Source organism: Pteropus vampyrus, unplaced genomic scaffold, assembly GCF_000151845.1.
Source record: "Pteropus vampyrus isolate Shadow unplaced genomic scaffold, Pvam_2.0 Scaffold250, whole genome shotgun sequence".
Taxonomy (NCBI): Eukaryota; Metazoa; Chordata; class Mammalia; order Chiroptera; family Pteropodidae; genus Pteropus; species Pteropus vampyrus.
The window spans coordinates 860,432-879,404 of NW_011889031.1; the positions used below are offsets into that span (position 1 = coordinate 860,432).

The following is an 18,973-nucleotide window of genomic DNA, read 5'->3' on the forward strand; positions in this document are numbered from 1 at the left end:
AGACGTTGAACGTGGCGACCCAGGACAGACGCAGGGAGACCTCCGCGAAGAGGTTCAGCCTGACGCCGCTCAGGGACATAAGCATACAAAGCCAGAGCTCGTCATGGTTCAGCCTGCCCCACATCTCCTCCATGACGTCCGCCTTCTCCACGAGGAGTGCGGGCGCACCCAGTTGGAAGCAGGTGATCCCGGCCTCAATGATCCTGGGCGGCACGAACCTAGGCCAGGAGATCAAGGAAGAAAGCTCGGAAGAGTTCCGCCAAGAATCTACGGACACCAGCCATTCTTCCGAGGAGCAAAGCCATCCAACGCCTGGCGAGGGCGCTGATGCCCATTTAGCCACAGAAATCTCTGGCTCCGAGGAAACAGAAGGGCAGGAGCGCGAGGGAGACTCGCCTAGCAACCGGTGACGTCACTTATTGGGTCTTGGAAGAAGATGGGCCACGCGGGAACTCTGCCGTCCCGGAATAGTACCAGTTCTGCTAAGTGGGACACTCTGCCCCGAGGCTGGAGAACCCCAAAGAAGACGTCAACTCGCTGTTCGCGGGGCCGGACCGAGCGCACCGTCTCCCCGCGAAGCGGGGCCCCTTCCTGGCCCGACGGCCGCGCAGCACTTTCCAGGACCAACTTCCGGTCACCATAGAGACTGAAGCTGTCCTCGCTGCCGAACCGGATCGGTGGGCGGCGGACCTCTCGGGCTGGGCCCGGTTGCGGCCATGCCGTGGGTCAATAAATCAGCCCTCTGGGACACTCGCTCAGGCCTGGCGTAGTGTTCTTTCTGTGTGCGGCCCCCCACACCCCCCAAATCGCCAACCTCTGGCGAACCGGGCGTCCAGTCAGGTGACCCCGACCTCCCTCTGCCTTTGGGATGCAGACACGGAGTTTCTAGGCCCCTCCTTGTCCTGGAATTGAGCCAAACTGTGGCGGAACTTCGTCACCATCGGGATCCCTCAGTCCAGAATGCGTGTCAACCCCCAAATCTAGGTAACTGGCGACTGTACTAAATCTGTCCAATAACTGTGGTCTCACCCTGATGGCTGAGGGGGGTAGCACGCCTAGGACGGCACCGGCATGCGTGTCCTCTGTAGCTGGCTGTTGGTCCCTTTTCACTTCGGTAGAGCCTTACGCACTGGGGTCACCTTGTTTCCGTGGCCTTGGGACTGGAAAATCTGGGAGAACTTGGAGATTATTAGAGTCGTCTGTGGGAGAGGTAACAGCGCAGGCCTCTTCAAGTGTCAAACCAATTGAGGGCGGCTCAGGACGGAGGCGACTTCTAGAAGCCATACCCCCTCTAATGGCATCCTGGGCATGAACCCTTCTCCTGAGCTCCCCAGGTGAGCGAGACCCAGTGGCAGCCCCCACCACCCCCGACTCTAGTTCTCAGTCACGTCTCCAATCTCCCTGCTCTCACACCTTGACTTTACCTCGGAGGGACCCAAACATTATCACACTCCACTATCAAGGACAACATTTTGAGAAAATATCCCCAACGTTTGCAGAAAATTTACATGTGAACTAAAGTCATCCTACATACTTAATATCAGTAAAGCTTCATTTGTTTTGCTTCTTTTGGTTAAAAAAAAATAGATAGAAGTAGTTCTGATTTTTTCTTCCCACACCCCCAATGTAATGGCTTCTACAACTTAATTTGGAGAGCCCTGGAAAGGGCAGAGGCAGAGGCCCCCAGGCCATTCCCACGGAGACCCGTACCTCCTGGCCTCCTGCTTTCTCTCTTCCTCTCCAGGGACCCAGGGTCTGGAATGACCCAGCTCAAGAAACCAGAACTGGCTGGAGTGAGCCTGGTCCCCCTCCTGCTCTCACCCTCACCTCCGAAAGCCAGGACAGGCGGGCCACCAGGAACCAGTATCACCAAGCTTCCAGCGGGGGTAAGAGAAAAGTCAATGTAGACGATGCATTCCAAATCACATAGAGCAGCGGTCCCCAACCTTTCTGGACCAGGGACCGGTGCTCCTATGAGAATCTAACGCCTGAGGACCTGAGGCGGAGCTGAGGCGGTGATGCTGGCGCTGGGGAGCAGCTGCGAACACAGATGATGCTTCGCTCGCTCACCTCCTGCTGTGCGGCCTGGTTCCTAACAGGCCATGGACTGGTACTGGTCCGTGGCCCGGGGTTTGGGGACCCCTGACATAGAGCTCCAGTTCTAAGTTGTTTTGTGTAAGGTTGGGGGTAACAAGTCCTGGCACGGAGGATACTGTGCCAGGTGCCATGAGAAGTCCCCGTGCCCTTATTAATATTGGATGGGGCAAGGGACAGGCCCTTCTCTCACCTTCCTTTCAGAAAGTGGCTGTTGGAGGAAGCTCAGGGAAGAGAAAAAACAGCCCTGAGGTCACACTACCCCTGAGGGACTGAGGTGGAAAAAGAACCAAAGTCCTCTGCCGGGCGAGATGCTTCTCATCCCTCGTGGATGCTGGTGCTGGCATGAGACGTACATCCCCCAATCGGAGGTGCTCCCACAAGCTTGGAGGGGCAAACGGGGATATGCGAGGTGACCTCGGTGGTGGGGCGATCGGTGGTCCTGGGGAATGCGGGCCCCCTGCCATGGGCATTGGTGGAATAGGGAGCCCTGCTAGGCCGGTCGTGCAGGACGGGTGGGTGAGTCTGTTGTTAACCTTCACCGTGACATTGGCTCAGTGAGGTCACGTCGGTAGCATCAGCAAGTAGTTGCGCCTAAGAGTCGGCAATCTTCCTATAAAGGACTAGATAATAAATATCTTTGGCTTTTCGGGACGTGTGATCTCCACTGCATACTCTTCTTTGTTATCTGCTTTTCACAACTGTTTTCAAATGCAAAAACCATTCTTAGCTGAAGCGCCAGATTTATCCCACAGGCCGAGCTTTGCCAACCCCTAACCAAGGGCCCCGTCGGGCCAAGAAGAGAATGCTGGTGGCTGAACCAGAATTTAGTCTGAGCGCCCTACATGGCCTGCTGTGGGCCAGGCTGCCACCAAGTTGTCCAGCAGAAAGAAAGGAGACCCAGGAACGATCAGGAGGCAAAATATTTAACTTTTGTATAGCTTCCTCACCCCTCCGGTCTGTCATCCTCCAGGAGGCAGCTGAGAGGAAGCCGCGGTCGAAGCACCCACATTCAGTGACCAAACTGCCAGACCATGGTGCGTGGCCGGAGAGGGAAGGAAGGTAGGTAGAGTCAGAAACATGTTTTTAACTGACTTTTGAGGAAATTCTTCCCCAAATCAATAATATCAGATGTCAAGAGGAAGTAGAAAGTCCCACGCGATACCCGACTGGGCAGGTGGCCTTGGGGCTGGTCGGCCGCCACACCCCAGTGGACGCCACCAGCCGGCAGCGAGCAAGGCCCAGCGTTTGCGGGGACCTCTGAGGATGGAGGGGCCCCACTGAGCCCGCGGCTTTGCTCCAGGCAGAGGACTGGGGGACAGCGTTTCTTGCAAAGGGGCAGCTGCTACTTTTCCATCGCAGAACCCGTGACACAAGGACCGGCCACCTGCACTCTTAATATGCCACTTACGTTTGACCATTTCAGACCTTACAGGCTGTTGAGGCTGAGCCGATGGACCCCAAAATGGAGAGGCAAGGGGAGGCGGGTTCACGAGGGTCAGGCCTTCCCTCCCATAGCAAGGTTGCCTTGTGTGCCTGGTGGCTGCCTCAGGCAGGTGGCGCTGCTGCATAGGGAAATGGCCTCTGGCAGCCGGGGCGTCACTCAGCCTGTGAGCTCCCCTTCCCCTTCGGGCATTCTGCGTTGCGTTTGCAGACTGCCACGGAGAAGACAGCACAAGCCACAGTCCCTGGGTGGGAGAATCCCGACACTTATGGGACAGTCGCAGTCTGAACACGTAAAATATCAATACCAATCGGACACTCGATAGTGTTAGCCACAACGATGGCACAGCGACCTGGCCCGGAGGCCTCTGCCTCACAAGGTAGCTCCGGCTCCTTCTCTCCCACTGTGAGCCTCATCGGTTGAATTCAGGTGCGTTTTTCTTCTTGGGGGCCGTGGACCGAGGAACAGGTGTGAATAAGGGACTGCATCATCAGCTCGAGTGACATTTCCACCCGTGGGAGACACTGCCTCCGAGATCCCTGAAGGCTGACCCTCTTTTTGGATCTCCTTCGTGGTCAGACGCTGCAACGCCAACGGTCTGTCTTTCCTAACTTACGAAATGTCTAAGTCCAGACAGTTCCCAGGAGGGTGACTCGAAGAGCAGGGCCTTCGCTGTGGCCTTCATTCAAGGCCCATCCGTCCTCAGTTTACTGTGAGTGGCAGGAAACGTAGCACAAGCAGCGGAGGTGGTCACTGAACGGTCATTCCTCCCAAAGACGTACAGATGGCCAACCAGCACGTGAAAGGAAGTTCAACATCGTGAGCTGTTAGGGGAACGTAAATCAAAGCCAGAAGGAGATACCACTTCATACCCACCAGGATATTGATGACCGAAAAAAAAAAAAAAGGATGGGGAGAGTAACAAACGTTGGCATGGATTTGAAGAAATCGGAACCTCATACGTTGCCGGTGGGAACGTGAAATGTGCAGCCACTGTGCAAATCAATTTGGCAGCTCCTCAAAAAACTTAAACATCCAAAGGAAATGAAAACGGGTTCGAATGAAAACCTGTACATGAACGTTCATGGCAGCGTTATTCGCAATTACCAACAATCGGAAACCACCCAAATGTCTGTCAATTCATGAACAGATAAAATAAAAGTGATGTTTCCATACTATGGATATTATTCAGCCGTGGAAAAGAATGAAGTTCTGATATGACCTGGGTGAGCCTTGAAAACACTGCGCTAAGTGAAAGATGTCAGACACAAAAGACCACGTTTTATGATCCCAATTATATAAAATATCCAGGACTGGCAAATTCATACAGATAGAGAGCAGAATGCCAGGAGAGGGGGCGGGAAAGAGAATGAGAAGCGAGCTCTTAACGGATACTAGATTACCGTGTGGAGTGATGAAAACTTCTGGAACTTGATAGTGGGTGATTTTACAACATTGAGAATATACTAAATTATACACTGAATTATACACTGCAAAAGGGTAAAATGGTCAATTTTATTTTATGTGGATTTTACTACAATAAAAAAGTGCAAATTGGAAACTAAAATAAAATTGTCTCTACTGACAGCATGACAGTATACCTAGACAATCTCAAAGAATCTGCAAAAATTATACTAGACTTAAATGAGTTTAGCGGTCATAGAATACTTGATCGGTATACAAAAAAGCATCAGCAGCATTTCTGTACACTAGCAATAAGCAATTAGAAATTTTAAAAAAATTTTAAATAGTATCATATACAACAGTATATTGTATGGGAATACATCTAACAAAAATATATCATATACAACAGTATATTGTATGGGAATACATCTAACAAAAATAACTGAAAACCATAAACATCTTTGACAGAAGTCAAAGGAGACCTAACTAAATTAAGAGCTATACAATGTTCATGGATCAGAAGATGCAATACCATTAAGATGCCAGTTGCCTCAGACTGATCTGTAGATTCAACACAACCCCAAACGAACCCCCAGCAGATTGTTTGGAAGAATCGACAATCAGATTCCAAAATTTATATCGAAAATCCAAGGAATAAGAATAACTAAAATAATTTTGAAAAGGGAAAGCAAAATTGGAAGACTTACATTACCTGATTTCAAGATTTAGTATAAAGCTACAATAATCAAAACAGTATGGTGTTGGTGACGAGACAGATACACAGATGGACTTGACAGAATAGAAAGCCCAGAAAAAGACCCACGCATATACGGTCAATTGATTTGCAACAAAGGGGCCAAGATAATTCAATGGAGAATAAAGTAAACAAATAACCTTGATTCTAACACTACTATCTATATAAAAATGAACTCAAAATCGATTACAGACCTAAAACTATAAAACTTCGAGGAGAAAAACCTCTGTGACCTTGGGTTAGTTAAAGATTTCTCAGCAAAAGCGTGAACCGACAAAGTGGATAAAATTTTACTGTTAATTTAAAAATCCTGCTCCCCAAAAGATGCTATTAATAAAAGGGTAAGCTACATACTGAGGGACAATATTTGCAAAACACGCACCTGATAAAGGAGTATCCAGAATATATTAAATTTTACAATGCAATGGTAAGAAAACAACTCACTCACTTTTTAAACAGATGAAAGATGTGAACTGATGCTTCACCACAGAAGCTATACAGATGGCAATGAGCACATGAGAAGATGCTCCACATCATTAGTCATTAGAGAAATTCAAATTAAAACCAAAATGAGACGCCGCTATGAACCCATGAGAATGGCTAAGGAAAATCACTGATAATAGCAAGTGCTGGTGAGTATGCGGAGCAGCTGGACCTCTCTCGTGCACTGCTGGTGGACACGCAAAATGCAAATGGGAAAGAGTCGGGCAGTCTCATGTAAAGTTACCCGTACACTTACTTATTATGCAACCCAGCGAACCTAATCCCAGGTGTTTATCCAAAAGAAACAAAAGCATATGTCCAATACCCACAGTGCTCTCAAATCCAATCTGAATTCGAGTGTCAGCCTTTCGCCTTGTCTAAGTCTTTGGTGCACAGAAGCAAAACCTAAAACTCAAATCCGTTGTCAGATTTGGCTGCAGCTTTGAGCCGCATTTATGGCTCCAATTCCTCAAGCCCTACATGCCTTTTTAAGCTCCCAGTTACTCCACCTGCAGTCACCCAGTACCTTCATTCCTGGGTCCACAGTCCTCCCTCCCACCTCCTTTCCTCTGACGACCTGCAGACTCTCTCTGGAGTTTTCCTTTTGTATAAAATACACCTCTCTTTCAAATGACCTGCTAGTTTATGGCTTACATATTCTGCTGATGGCGACGCATCCCGCCCCACGTCTGAGACCTAGAGCGGACACATTGGGGGACCTGGATGGATCTCCAGCCAGTGGATGTCACAGATGTCCCACGCCTCAGCAGCCCTTCCAGAGGACCCGAAATTAGTAGGTCATGCCTACACTGCCCACTCTCAGTTACTGGACACCCAGCCACCGGCCTGGATGGTGACCTGCCATCACTCCGAAGAGGGAATATTTTCCACCTTTGTAATGACCCAGTTAAGCTCTGTGTGGCTTCCAAAATCACAGCACCAGGACGGATGGAGAATCTTCCTCTGTAGTCACCAACTGTCATGCAGAGGGGTCAGGCTACACACCACGAGGGCTATGCAACGGAGAAGGGAAGTAGGTTCGTAGAGGAAAAATGTACCGGCAGGGAAGGTTTAAAATATAAACGTATAGCAGTACTTTAGGGTGATTCCTCAAGCGTACCCAGTCTCTCCTTCGATTAAGGGACTTTTGGTTTCCCAATTGGTTTGTGCGGAAATGAAGCGAGAGGGTGTAACTCTCCATTTTGATGACTCATGTCAGATTGCTCTCCTATCAACCGGACCTGAGTCTTCCTGTCACACAGATATTTCAACAGCGATAAACACGGCGTGCGGGCTGAGTGCGCTCCCAGGGCTTTGTGGCATCTGACATCTCCAAGCACGAGTTAGTGCTTTCCAAGGGCTTTGGGTCCAGACGCCCAGGGTTCTGTGCACACTCGGCCGCTTGCTAGCCGTACGACCTCGTGCGAATCACTTCTCTGTGCCCGTTTACCTCTCTGCAAAATGGAGACGTTCGTTCCTACCTTACCTGGTTGTCATGAGAACTAATCCACGTGACCGGCGTGAAGCACTTGGCGCAATGTCAGACGCATGGTGCCCTGTGCGTGTCAGCTGTTACTGACACTGCCACCACCGTCGTGACCGTTACTATTATCACCACCACTCGGGTTTGTGAGAACTAATTCCGCATCTCCCAGAGGAATCTGCTTGCCACACGACACTTGGCAATGTTTCAAAACCGCTCTGTGCCCGAAGTAGCAGAGAGCTGGAACTCCTCCAATTTGGAGAAAGGATGTTTTGGTTTTGACTTCTGGATGTGTTGGTTGTTGGTGTCTTTCTTGCTATTTAACTAATAATTGCTGTCAGTTCGGCCTTGTCATTACCAGTTTAGTTTGTTATAGGTTGTTTAGTTAAACTGCATGTATAATGATGCATATTTGCTTCAATTCCATGCATGCGTGGCCTGTAATTTTCCACTAATTAGACTTTTTAAAGACACATATGCAGTTATCTACTCAAATCTGCATCATCTGTTTCCTGTTGCCAGAGCAGATGTACACAGCGCCCGCCCACCCCCATGCCGCGAAGTCATTTGCTTTTATCGCTGACTCCTTTTTCCACTGGAAAGTAGGAAAAAGGGGGGTGCAGATGGTTGGGGTTCTTGTCTCACTGAAGTGAGAGCCCTCAAAATAGTGCAGACGAAAGGCACCGGGCCTGAGTCAGACGGGAACAGTGGGGCTGAGGGGATGGAATGGACCCCGAAATATCTGAAATACAGCAACAAACCGACCGAGGACCCCAAACCCACCCCCAGCGCCAGCCCCCAACCTGAAAAGGGTCTAGAGACCCACCAGTTCCCCAAGAATCAAGCATCCAGACCCCACTCCTCTAAAATGGCTTTATTTCCCCAGTGTGGGGAGCTGCGGATGGAGTCTGTGGTCCCTGTACCGCCCAGGACCCTGTGGCTGCCTCCCGCCCAGCAGGCTGTGGCAGGACATTCAGAGGCCATGCCAGGGCTCCAGACGCTGACCCACCCAGAGTGAGGCTGGTTCCGGGAGGGGCTGGGCCTGCTGTGGGTCGCACGGATGACACTCCCTGTGGTGGTCCCGGCAGTGACCCAGGTGCTAGTCCGTGGGTATGGGGCCCACCTCAAGGCCAAGGCCACCAGGTGCAGGGGGTTCAGGACCAGCTAGGCCTTATTCTGGGAGCAAAAACTCCCCATATGGGCATCTGAAGTCCACCGGCAAGACTCAGTCTGGGAGAAAGAGAAAAAAGAACAGGTGGTGGGAATAGAGAGGACAGAAAACATGGGGGACCGGCAAAAAGAGGGAGAAAGATCCATGAAAAGCCCAAAGGAGACCGAGAGAGTGAACCAGGGACAAAGCGAGAGCAGCGAAAGAGAAAAATAGAGATACGGGAACAGAGACCTGGAAATCGGACACAGAAGCAGCGACAGAGGCCGGCGACACACACAGGTGGAACCTACACACTGACCTCTGGGCCCAGGAGGGGTGGGGGGCGAAGGCCCCCCCGGGGGAAGCAACGGAGAGCGGCTCAGGGCCTCGGCCACCCAGCCCAGGACGCGGCTACAGTGCTGGACCTGGGGAGCAGGGGCCACGTCAGGGCGCCAGCTGGCGACGGCATCGGCCCCACCCCAGCCACAAGCTGCAGCCTGGCCCGCGGCCTCACCTCCTGCTCCAGCCCTTTCAGACGCTGCTCGTATTCGCGGATCTGTCTCAGCTGCTTCAACGCCGTGTCCACCCTAGGCAACCAGGGCTTCAGGCCGGGGCCAGCAGCCCGCCGGCCCCACCTACCTACGGACCCCGCCCCCGGAGCTCCGCCTTCCTCCCAGATTCTGGGGCCCCGCCCCCTCAGGCCCCGCCTCCTCCTCAGTGCTTTGCAAGCCCAACCTCCGTCGCGGGGTACGCCCCTGGGGCCAAACGCCCCGCCCCCGACCAGGCCCCACTCACTTCTGCGACGTGCGCTTCAGACGCTCCGAGTCGCTTTCCCGCTTGTCCCTCACGCGCGCCAGCAGGAAATTCTCCTTCTGCACCGACTCCCAGGTCAACAGACTCCTCTCGGCTTCCTTAGGGAGGTGGACCCCTAGAGGGCAGGGTCGGGAGTCGAAGGGCCGGCCCGTTCTCGTGCCACGCCCCCCCAGACCCAGCCTCCCGCGCCCCAAACCTCGAGTGCGCTCTCCCAGGCCACGCCCCCTGACAGCCTAAACACCGCCCACCGGTGCTACCGGGCATCCTCCCCAGCCTATCCACGCTCTCCCTCCTCTCCAGGTCCCGCCCCTTGAGTTTTGAGCCATGACCCGCTCTCACGAAAATGCGGAAGGTCCGGGGAGGACGGCAAGCTGGCCCTGTGCCTGCGAAATCGCCGGAGGAGGAGGCGCACGTGCGAGATGATGATGAGGGGCGGGGCCAGCGCAGGCCGAGAGTGAAATTCCCGGATGAGGCTGTAGCGCTGCGCCTTCCAATAGAGGTCGCTGTTGCCCTGTACTTTGCCAAAGGTGTAGCTGTAGGGACCAGAGGTCGCCAGAGGTCACCAGAAGTCAAAGTCCGGTCGAGGGGCAATGGATCAAGATTAGAGGTCAGGCAATATGTTTGAAGTCCAAGGCAGCAGGCAGATGTCAGAATCAATAAAGTCAGAGGTTATCACGGATGCAATTAGTAGTTAGGTTAGGAGAGCCAAGGGTCAGATGTTAGAGGTCAAGTTTTGGATGGTGTCACGAATTAGAATGGAGGTTGGAGTCAGGTTCCAAAGTCAGCCTGGACACAAAAAACTAAAATCAGAAATAAAAATGGGGATATTACTATCAACCTTACAGAAATAAAAATGATTATAAGAAAATACGTCAGCAATTTTATGCCAACGAAATAGATAACCTACATGAAATGGGGAAAAGCCTAGAACACAAATTACCTAAATTGACCCAAGAAGAAATAGAAAGTCACAAAAGACCTATATCAAGTAAAGATATTAATCAGAAATGTCCCAACAAAATAAAGCCCAGGACCAGATGCCTTCACTTGTGAATTCTACCAAACATTTAAAAAAGAACTAACACCAATACTTCTCAGACTCTTCCAAAAAACGAGAGGACAAAACACTTCCTGACTCATTCTACGAGTCCAGCATTACCATGGTATCAACATCACAAGAAAGGAAAATTACAGATCAATATCCTTCATGAATATACATGCAAAAATCCTCAGCAAAATACCAGCAAACCTAATTCGGCAACGTATTAAAAGGATTATACACCATGGCCAAGCAGGATTTATCCAAGGAACACAAGCAGCGTCTAATATACAAAAATCAACTCATGTAATACCTCACATTAACAGAACAAAGGGAAAAAAATGATATGATCATCTTAATCGACACAAAGACACTGAAAAGACATTTGACAAAATCCAATACCCTTTCATGTTCAAAAAAAAAAAAAAAAAACTTTAGAAAAGTAAGTGTAAGAATAGAAGAAAACTTCCTCAACATGAGAAACCCAGAGCTAACATCGTACTCAATGGTGAAAGATTAAAAGCTTTCCCATGAGATCAGGAACAACACAACGATGCCCAGTTTCACCACTGCTATTCATCACTGTACTGGAAACTCTAGCCAGAGCAATAAGACAAGAAAAAGAAATAAAAGGCATCCAAAATGGAAAAGAAGCTAAACTATCTCTATTCACAGGTGAAATGCTTCTATATATATAGAAAGTCTCAGAGAACCACAAGAAAGCTACTAGAGCTAATAAATGAATTCGGCAAAGTTGCGGGATACAAGATCAACAACAACAAAATGTCATGTTTCTCTACACCTGCAATGAATAATCCAAAAAGGAAATTAGGAAAGCAATTCCATTTATAATAGAATCTAAAACAATAAAGCACCTAGGAATCAATTTAACCAAGAATGCGAAAGATGTGTACACTGAAAATTACAAAACAATGCTGAAAGAAATGTAAAAGAGTGCCTAAATAAGTGGAAAGTCAGCCTGGGTTCAGCAGCATGAAGATTTAACATTGTTAAAATGTCAACAGTACCCAGAGCAATCTACAGATTCGATTACAAACCCTATCTAAATTCCAACAGCCTTTTTTTTTTTTTTTTTTTTTTTTGTAGAAATGGAAAAACCAACCCTCGGATTTACGTGGAATTGCAAGAGGCCCTGAATAGCCAAAACGATCTTGAAAAAGAACAAAGTCGAAAGACTCATACTTCCCAATTTCAAAATTCACTACAAAATCAAAACAGTGTGGTTCTGGCACAAGGATGGGCATATCGACCAATGGAATAGAATCGAGAGTTCAGAAATAAACCCATACATCGATGAGTGTCATGGCTCAAATTGTGTCCTCCCAAAGATGTACTGAAATCTTAACCTTCAGGACCTCAGAATGTGCCTTATTTGGAAATAGGGCCTTTACAAAGGTAACCAAGTTAAAATATATGGTCATTAGGCTTGGTCCCTAATCCAGTATGACTGGTGTCCTTATAAAAAGAGGAAATTTGAACACAGACATGCACACAGGGAGAACACCGTGTAACGGTGAAGGAAGAGATTGCAATGATGCAGGCCAGAAGTCCACTAGAAGCTGAGAGGCATGAAACAGATTCTCACAGCCTTCAGAAGGAGCCAAGCCTGTCCATACCTTGACTTTGGACTTCTAGTTTCGAGAACTGTCAGACAATATGCTTCTGTAACTTAAAGCCACCCACTTTTTGGTTCTTTGTTAGAGAAATCCTAGGAAACTAATACAATGGCCAACTGATTCAGAGTGCCAAGTCCTTATGGCAGGGAAAAAACAGTCTCTTCAACTAATAGTCCCACATAAGTAGACTTCCACATGCAAAAAGAATGAAGTTGGACCTCTACCTCTCCATATACAAAAATTAAGTTAAAACGGAACGACGACCTGAATATAAGAGCCAAAACCACAGAACAGGAATAAATCTTCATGACCTGGATTTGGCATTTTAGTTATGACGCCAAAGTACAAGCAACAGAAGAAAAAAATAGATACACTGGACTTGATCAAAATTTAAAACTTTTGCACATCGAAGGATATTATCAAAGAAAGGAAAAGAAAAGAAAACCAAAGGAAAGGCGGAAAATATTCGCGAATCATATATCTGACAGTTGAATATCCAGCATATAGAAAGAACTACTAAAACTCAAGAACAAAAAGACAAACAACCCAATTTAAAAATGGGCAAAAGACTTAAATAGATGTTTCTTCAAAGATATACAAATGGGCAATAAGCAAATGAAAAGAGCCTCACAAGCACTGGTATGTTCACAGTAGTCAAAGACGGAGACCACCCAAGTTTCCAGCACAGAGAAATGTCTTAGAGCAATATAGTGGAATATTATTCAGCCATTAAAAAGGAACGGAGTGCAGACACATGCTACGACATGGATGAACATCGAAAACTCTATGCTTAGTGAAAAAGCCAGACGCAAAAGGCCGAATTTTGTATGATTCCACTTATATGAAACATCTAGAATAGGCAAATTCATTGCCTATTCTAAAGTACATTAGAGGTTGCCAGGGATGGGGGGAAAGGGAGAAATGAGGAGTTATCGCTTGCTTAATGGGTACACAACCTCGTAGTGATGAAGATATTTTAGAAATGGTGTTGATGGCTGTATAACATTATGAATGTAATTAATGCCCCTAAATTATACTTAAAATGGCAAAACTGGCCACTTTTCTGTTATATATATATTTTGCCACAATAAAAAATTTTTAAATATTCCATCTACGGCCCTGAACAAGCCGGATCCCGTCTGATCTCGGAAGCTAAGCAGGGTCGGGCCTGGTTAGTACTTGGATGGGAGACCACCTAGGAAGACCAGGGGCTGTAGGTGCAAAAAAAAGGGATTGTAAGCTGACAAGGTCCTTGCAATCTGTGAGGTCAAGCAAGAGTTGCCTCGCCTAAAAAATAAAAAAATTAAAAAAAAAATTTTTTTTAAACAGTCAGCCTGGGCTCAGGGAGAGAATCAGAGTCTAACTGGGTCTGGGGATAAGCCAGCGCTAGATTTGACTCAGAGTTCAGAAACTAAAGATAGAATTGATTATGCTGGGATCAGGAATCATGCTGGGGACGAGTTCTTCCGCTGGGATCAAGGGTCACGCTGGAGTCAAGAGTCATGCTGGGTGACGTCAGATCAGAATGGGCAGGGCCTCACCTGAACATGGCAATGAGCAAATTGACCAGCACGATGTTGGCCACGAGCAGGAAGATGACGAGGAGGAGCACCACCAGCCAGTTGGCATAGAGCGAGACGCAGGCGCCCGCCTGGGCCCCGGATGGGCGCGCCCAGAAACCCTGTTTCGCCGAGCAGTTGACATGTTCCATGAGGGCCACTGCAAAGGGGGACACTCAGAGATGGGGCCAGACAGACAGAGACCTAACAAATACAGTAGTCCCGAGGGGCGTGGGGGAGCAGAGCCCCAGAAAGAAAGGGGGACAGAGACCCAAAGAAACACAGGAGGGGGCAGAGACCTAGACAGGGGGCAGAGATACAGACAGAGAAGAGGACGGAGTCCTTTAGGAATGGAAGAGCAGGGGCCCTGCTCAGAGACCCAGACAGCCGGAGAAAGAGATAAGGGGCTAGAGACCCAGAGACGGGGGACAGAGAGGAGGGGCTCAGAGCGAGGGTGGGTGTTGGGCCCTCTCATCCCTCCTTACCGTCCATGTCCTCCTGCGGGATCTGCCCGAAGATCTGCAGGTAGGGCCGGTAGAAGACACGTCGCAGGATTTTCGGCAGGTCCTGATCCTGGGGCCTGAGGAGCCCCTCCGTAGCAACCCCGTAGGCAACCAGCCACACGCCGAGGAAGAAGAGGAAGAAGAACACGTCCTTCATCTACTGGAGAGAAAGATGAGAACTAGCCTGGCCCCGCCCCTCGCAGCTCTGACCACGCCCCACCCCGCCAAGCCCTGCCTCCGTCCCGGAAGAGCACCTGCAAGCCGCCCGAACCTCCCTGGCCCCGCCCCTTTCCTCCTCGGGCCCCGCCCCCTCACCATCTTGTTCACGATGACGATCTTGGGCCCCAGCTGTTTGTTGACCGTGAAGATGTGCAGCAGGCGCAGCGTGAAGACCATGAAATCCAGGCAGAGGACCGTGCGGCCCAGGTCATACAGGCCCGGAGTCAGCCTGGGGTGTGAGGAGACGCGACAGGGGTCACTCGGGGGTCACAGGGTGCAAAGGAACACCCGCGACTTCCCAACGCGAGGCTTCAGATGAGGCTGTGGAGGCCAGAACTGGGACCCTCTGATTCGCCAGGGCTGTCCTCAGATCTCACAGCGCAAACTAGGCCACGCAGGGCACTGGCACCCATTAAAAAACGGCTGCAAGAACGATGGCTTTAGCAAGTTGGAAAAACTACTGCAATATTTGTCCAACCTACAAAAGGCAAAATGTGGGGCGTTCTAGCAAACCAGTCAGTAAGCAGAAGACAAATGACCTAACTGGAAAGAGGATAAAGGCCAACGCACAATTCACAGCATAAGGTCAGATGGCCAATCCCATGAGTAATCTCTCTGGGGAAGATACAAATTATATCCCTATTTTACATCATCGTGTACTTAAATTCTGGGTCGATTGAAAACCTAGAATAAAAGGCACAACATTAAAATCTTAAAAAATATATAAAAGAATTTCTTCATGAGCTTGAGATAAGATGTCACAGAAGAAAAACAGTCTTATCTACAGGACACGAAATCACAATAAAGGAAAAGATTGATGAATTTGACTACTTTGAAATATAAAATGTCTGTGCACCAAAAGATAAATACGATGAACAGAGAAAGACAAATAGTTTTGCCCCAAATGCATAGCCTAAATTTGATCATGAGAGAACATTGGACAAGCCCAAATGAGGCAAATTCTACGAAATAACTGGCCTGGGCCGTTCAGAAGTGTTAAGGTCATAAAAGCCAAAAAAGGATGGAAGAACTGTCCCAAATTGGAGAAAATTAAGGAATCATGACAACCAAAGGCAACATGGAATCCTGGACCAGCAAAAGGACATCGGTAGGACAACCAGTGAAATGTGAATAAGATCTCCTGGTTTTGATAATGTAAGATGTTAACATTTGGAAGATCTGGGTGAAAGGTGTAGGGGAATTCTTTCTACTGTTTTGCAACATTTTTATAAGTTTTGGGTTGTTTCAAAATGAAAAGTTACAAAATAAAAGAATATTTTAAGATAACATGCAAAAAATGAAAAGACAAGCTACAGACTGTGAGAAGATATTTAAAACAAAACCACCGAGGATTACGATCCAGAGTTTAAGAGATCAATGAACATAATAAAATTTTTTAAGTGGGGGCAAAGGCTATGAAGAGACAGTTGACAGAAGTACATGTGGTCATTAGCTATGAAAATATGTCCAAGCTTACTAGTAGTCAGGGTGCCTAAATTTAAAAAGGAGAGGTCCTTTTTACCCATAAGATTGGCCAAAAAAGGTCGTTAAATTAAGAGCTACAAAATTTTAAAGATTAAAAATATCAGGGTACTGTCAAGTGTGTCTTTAAAGGGGGCCCCCTCTTACCCTGATGGTAGGCGTATACATGGGTGAAGCTATCTTACAAGGAAATCTGTCCACATCAAGAATATATGTACCCTTCGACCCACAAAGTTGAAGTCTGGGATGTAAACTTTTATTACTTCGGAATAATAAAAATTAGAAACAACCAAAATGTCCATCCGGAAGAGATTGGCAACACAAAATGATTCTTCCATGCAATTCTGGACATCACTGGAAATTTTTTCCATTGTAAGCAGAGATCTTTGGATTTTTTCCCCCCATGCAGTAATTTTTCCCACCCCTAGAAAATGGTGAGCTGGACAGTATGTCTTAAATACCACTGGTATTCTTAGAGCACTGGGTAGCACAAAGCCTTGACCCTATCATCTCAAAAGATACCTTATACAAGTACAAGAAATAAACAGAAGCACAGTGTTCTGCAAAGCAAAACTCTTATCTTGCTGTAGGAATAAATTATTCACATCGTATTACTCGATAGCATTCCTTTTTTCTTTTTCTATGGAACGCTTCACGAATTTGCGTGTCATCTTGCACAGGGGCCATGCTAATCTTCGCTGTATTGTTCCATTTTTTAATATACGTACTGCCAAAGTGAGCACTACTTGGTAGTATTTCTAACACAGCATGGAAGAAGCGTTTCTTTGGAGGTGTCAACTGAGAAAGGAGTAGGGGGTATTGATGTCAACCATCCAGATTATACAAGGGGTGTCAGGTCCCTTCATCCTTGTAAATAGTCACTAAGTTGTATCCACAGAGTTGTCTGCTTTCCTTAAGCAGAAAATGAAAGAGACTTTGTGGAGAAAATTCTGACCTAAGTTCTAGCTCTTGAAGTTCAGAATTTTTGCCTCACTGCCTTATGATAAGAATTCATTCATTCATTAAATTCTGGCAAGAAGTCTGTCTTGTCTGATCTTTGGCCGATAATAGCAAAAACCCCTTCTTCTGGAATCGGATGCAACGTTATCAAAGAATACAGTATATGGGAAGAATGTCAGGACATATCATAGAGGAAAAAAAAGCTGCAGAAGAATACATAAAATACAAAGCCTTTTGTGTATAAAAGGACTATGTGTATCTGTCCACGTAAATGCATAGAAAAAGAACAGGCAGGATGTGCACCAAACTGCTGATGGACATTACTGCTGAGAAAGGGAGGATGCTTGGAAAGATTGAGGAAAACTGTTGGTTTCTGTTGTATGTCCTTCTGCCTTTGTTTGTTCAATCTTGTTCAATGAAGATATATTACTGCATACATCTGAACCTATGACATCCCACCCAGAAAAAAATGGACATAAAGAAATAAAAGCCACAAAGTAATAGACTGTATTTCAAAGATGTTTTAAGTTGCTGGGAGATGAGATAAATTATGGCACAAGCCATAATCAGAGCACCATTTGGGGTGACCTCAGGACATTAAAGAAGGGACCTGAGCCTGGGAAGAATAAAGGAAGGCTGACAGAGACCGCAAAGCTGAGGCCTAAAAGAAGTGTCAGAGTTGGCTTCGACGAAGAGAGGAGGGAAAAGTGTCCCAGAAAGAGGGAACAGCCTGTGCCAAGACCCAAAGATAAGATAATTTGTTCTCGAGGAAGTTTTGACGTGCCCTTTGCCCTCTCTCTGGGCACCTCACAGAACGATCCGGAAACTATAAAAGAAATGAACAAACAGTATTCTGCCCAGCCTTGTCAACAGATAACATTTGAGAAAAATCCCCCATAATTCGTATTTTGTATAAATTAGCTAAGAAATAGCAGAAACAGTCAAGGTTTTTATGGACTGAAAAACTGCCAAAACAGTCAAGCCTCCCTGATGAAATCTGAATCTATGACATTTCACCCAGAAGAACACTGGACATAAAGAAATAAAAGCCACAAAGTAAAATTCACACGCACGGACCCTAGAGTTTAGCCCGATTCAACGCGGACAAAAAAACTCGAATGGTGAACCAAACATTTGTCGTAAAAGTAAACCCCGGTAATAGTTAACCACACTGAAATAATTTCAGAAACTGAAGATGAAAATAAGTGAAGCTGAGTTAGCTGCCCTGCCTATAAAATCGATCAGGGACGTTTCAAGCAACTGGAAGATACTTCCTTGAGAAAAATTCATCAGTACTGGTAAAATTCCGATGATAAGTTTGTAATTACACAGATTCAAAATATCTAGGATCAAGGTCAAAGCCCCCGCGTCTGTCTCCCTGAGGAAGGAACTACGAGTAGCTTGCAGAGAGGCTGCGGTGTACATGAAGAAAAGAAATCGGGAGACAGTCCTGCAGAGAGGATCAGACAGGGCCCAAGGCCAGGTTCAGGGCCTTGGGCTCTGTCCAGGGGCACTGGGAAAGGGAGGGACCGGTCAGATCTGGGTGTAAGAAGACACCTGTGGGGAAGGAATGGATAGAGCCCCGGAGGCTGGGGCGAGGGTCCACGGGGGAGGGTGGCGGTGCTGATGGTCAGGGGGGATGGGACAGAGAGCGGGGAGGAGGATGGGCTGCGGAGGTGGAGGAGGGGGCTCAGGGCGGCGCCTGCGTCTGGCCTGCCCTGGGGGGCAGGGGTGGGGGATACACAGAGCTCAGCCCTGGCCAGGTCCGGGCGCTCAGAGGAGCGTCTGCTAGGGATCGAGGGCACAGGGGCGCTCACCGGCAGCCGACGCCCAGGAGGAAGCAGGTGAGCGCCACCAGGTCGCACTGGTTCCAGGTGTCGGCGAGGTAGAGGTGCAGCCGGCGGCGCAGCGGGGTCCGGCAGGGGCCCGGCCCGGGCGCCCCGGAGGCC

The 18,973-nt window shown here is 48.1% G+C and overlaps 1 protein-coding gene and 1 non-coding gene across 2 annotated transcripts in view; both read right to left on the reverse strand.

Moving 5' to 3' along the window:
* Positions 1-8,521: 8,521 nt before the first annotated feature.
* Positions 8,522-18,973, reverse strand: part of TRPM4 (transient receptor potential cation channel subfamily M member 4) — a 19,513-nt gene continuing 9,061 nt past the window's right edge. The window contains exons 7-15 of the mRNA XM_023520168.1: positions 18,842-18,969; positions 14,679-14,811; positions 14,346-14,520; positions 13,843-14,020; positions 9,965-10,158; positions 9,608-9,740; positions 9,327-9,399; positions 9,132-9,237; positions 8,522-8,892 (exon numbers count right to left, since the gene is read on the reverse strand). Coding sequence (XP_023375936.1) covers positions 8,888-8,892; positions 9,132-9,237; positions 9,327-9,399; positions 9,608-9,740; positions 9,965-10,158; positions 13,843-14,020; positions 14,346-14,520; positions 14,679-14,811; positions 18,842-18,969 — 1,125 coding nt within the window. The 3' untranslated portion in view covers positions 8,522-8,887. The remainder of the gene's footprint in view (positions 8,893-9,131; positions 9,238-9,326; positions 9,400-9,607; positions 9,741-9,964; positions 10,159-13,842; positions 14,021-14,345; positions 14,521-14,678; positions 14,812-18,841; positions 18,970-18,973) is intronic.
* Positions 16,701-16,807, reverse strand: LOC111729190. The gene has a single exon (XR_002776128.1). It is a non-coding gene; the product is annotated as a U6 spliceosomal RNA (small nuclear RNA).